Source organism: Oncorhynchus mykiss, chromosome 13, assembly GCF_013265735.2.
Source record: "Oncorhynchus mykiss isolate Arlee chromosome 13, USDA_OmykA_1.1, whole genome shotgun sequence".
NCBI lineage: Eukaryota > Metazoa > Chordata > Actinopteri > Salmoniformes > Salmonidae > Oncorhynchus > Oncorhynchus mykiss.
In genome coordinates this window covers 3,328,003-3,330,728 of record NC_048577.1, presented here as the reverse complement: position 1 = coordinate 3,330,728, position 2,726 = coordinate 3,328,003, and the positions used below count along the sequence as shown (strand labels likewise).

The following is a 2,726-nucleotide window of genomic DNA, read 5'->3' as shown; positions in this document are numbered from 1 at the left end:
CCCCCCCCCCCCCCCAGGGTTAACCAGACTCTTTCAGATGCTACTGTTGCTATTCCCCCCCCCCCCCCCCAGGGTTAACCAGGCTCCTTCAGATGCTACTGTTGCTATTCCCCCCCCCCCCCACCAGGGTTAACCAGACTATTTCAGATGCTACTGTTGCTATCCCCCCCCCCCCCCCCAGGGTTAACCAGACTCTTTCAGATGCTACTGTTGCTATTCCCCCCCCCCCCCCCCCACCAGGGTTAACCAGGTTCATTCCAGAGCTTCAATCTTCTTTACAATGGATGGAGGATGTAGATGTATAGTGTACTACTGAGACCAGAGACCGATAGGCCCGGTCAAAAGTAGTGTACTATTAAAGGGAATAGTGGTGTCATTTGGACCACATCTATGTTGTGTGACAGTGTGGTGACTCACCAGGCAGGTCTTGACATTGTTAACCAGGGCTGTGCGTTTGAAGCTGAGCGTCGTCGGAGAACACGGAGAAGTCCGCGTCTCCCAGCTCACTGAAGTAGTCCTTACAGGTGTCCCGAGGAACCTTACTGTAGCTGTGGACATCCAATACAATATAACACCTTTATATTCATACAATATAAATAAACAAATATCATCAGTAACTTCATTAACCTGTTTCATTCATCACTAACGGGACGGCAGGGTAGCCTAGTGGTTAGAGCGTTGGACTAGTAACCGGAAGGTCAGCAAGTTCAAATCCCTGAGCTGACAAGGTACATATCTGTCGTTCTGCCCTGAACAGCCAGTTAACCCACTGTTCCTAGGCCGTCATTGAAAATAAGAATTTGTTCTTAACTGACTTGCCTAGTTAAATAAAGGTAAACAATTTTAAAAAATAAACCAGTTTCATTCATCCTGTAACTTAATAAACCTGTTTCATTCATCAGTAACTTAATAAACCAGTTCATCAGTAACTTAATAAACCAGTTTCATTCATCAGTAACTTAATAACCAGTTTCATTCATCAGTAACTTAATAAACCAGTTCATCAGTAACTTAATAAACCAGTTTCATTCATCAGTAACTTAATAAACCAGTTCATCAGTACTTAATAAACCAGTTTCATTCATCAGTAACTTAATAAACCAGTTTCATTCATCAGTATTAATAAACCAGTTTCATTCATCAGTATCTTAATAAACCAGTTTCATTCATCAGTAACTTAATAAACCAGTTTCATTCATCAGTAACTTAATAAACCAGTTCATCAGTAACTTAATAAACCAGTTTCATTCATCAGTAACTTAATAAACCAGTTTCATTCATCAGTATCTTAATAAACCAGTTTATTCATCAGTATCTTAATAAACCAGTTTCATTCATCAGTAACTTAATAAACCAGTTTCATTCATCAGTATCTTAAAAAACAGTTCATCAGTAACTTAATAAACCAGTTTCATTCATCAGTATCTTAATAAACCAGTTTCATTCATCAGTAACTTAAAAAACCAGTTCATCAGTAACTTAATAAACCAGTTTCATTCATCAGTATCTTAATAAACCAGTTTCATTCATCAGTAACTTAATAAACCAGTTTCATTCATCAGTAACTTAATAAACCAGTTTCATTCATCCTGTAACTTAATAAACCAGTTTCATTCATCAGTAACTTAATAAACCAGTTTCATTCATCAGTAACTAATAAACCAGTTCATCAGTAACTTAATAAACCAGTTTCATTCATCAGTAACTTAATAAACCAGTTTCATTCATCAGTATCTTAATAAACCAGTTTTATTTATCAGTAATTTATTAACCAGTTGAATTCATCAGAAACACAGAGAGAGAGATGACCTGTCCAATAGTATTTGCTTGTTTCATTCAGTTTCAAAGATTAGTTGATTGGTTGGTTATTAGTTGATTTATTGAATGGTTGATTGGTTGATTGATTAGTTGATTTATTGATTGGTTGGTTAATTGATTTATTGGTTGTTGGTTGATTGGTTGATTGATTGATTGGTTGATTGGTTGATTGAATGTGTGACATGCGGTACTCACTCGTAGTAAAGCAGCATGTCAGGAGGGTACAGGTTGTAGCTGGTGACATTTGACTCTTCCTTGATGTAGTTGTACATGCAGGTCAACTGTGGGTCACACAAACATATAATAATACTATGATTATTTATCAAATGAATAATCCCTTTGCATGCTGACTTCTCAAACAACTGTTGAATATCCCTTGGCATGCTGACTTCTCAAACAACTGTTGAATAATCCCTTTGCATGCTGACTTCTCAAACAACTGTTGGAATCCAACAATTACCGACCTCAGCAACAACAACAACAGCTGGTATTAAGCTTGGTGATGAGAGGCTGACCTGAGTCTCTTTGAGTACGACAACAACAATGACAACAACAACAACAACAGCTGGTATTAAGCTTGGTGATGAGAGGCTGACCAGAGTCTCTTTGAGTACGACAACAACAACAATAACCACAGTGAAAACAACAACAACAGCTGGTATCTGACCTGAGTCTCTCTCAGTGCGACCCTGTTCTTGCCCTTCCTCCTGCAGGCCTTGACCAGTTTCTTGATCTTGGTTGTGGTCATACTGGCCACTCTGGTGCAGGTGAAGCCCTGGAGCACGCTGGATGACATACTGGACCCACACACACACACACACACACACGGACACACACACACACGGACACACACGGACACACACATGGACACACACACACACACACGGACACACACACACACACACGGA

The 2,726-nt window shown here is 39.4% G+C and overlaps 1 protein-coding gene across 1 annotated transcript in view; it reads right to left on the bottom strand.

The window, feature by feature from the left end:
• Nucleotides 1–2,726, bottom strand: part of LOC110516586 (mesothelin-like protein) — a 12,787-nt gene that overhangs the window by 8,194 nt on the left and 1,867 nt on the right. Inside the window, exons 2-4 of the mRNA XM_036942554.1 lie at nucleotides 2,486–2,615; nucleotides 2,014–2,099; nucleotides 453–548 (exon numbers count right to left, since the gene is read on the bottom strand). Of these exons, the coding sequence (XP_036798449.1) occupies nucleotides 453–548; nucleotides 2,014–2,099; nucleotides 2,486–2,614 (311 nt within the window). The 5' untranslated portion in view covers nucleotide 2,615. The remainder of the gene's footprint in view (nucleotides 1–452; nucleotides 549–2,013; nucleotides 2,100–2,485; nucleotides 2,616–2,726) is intronic.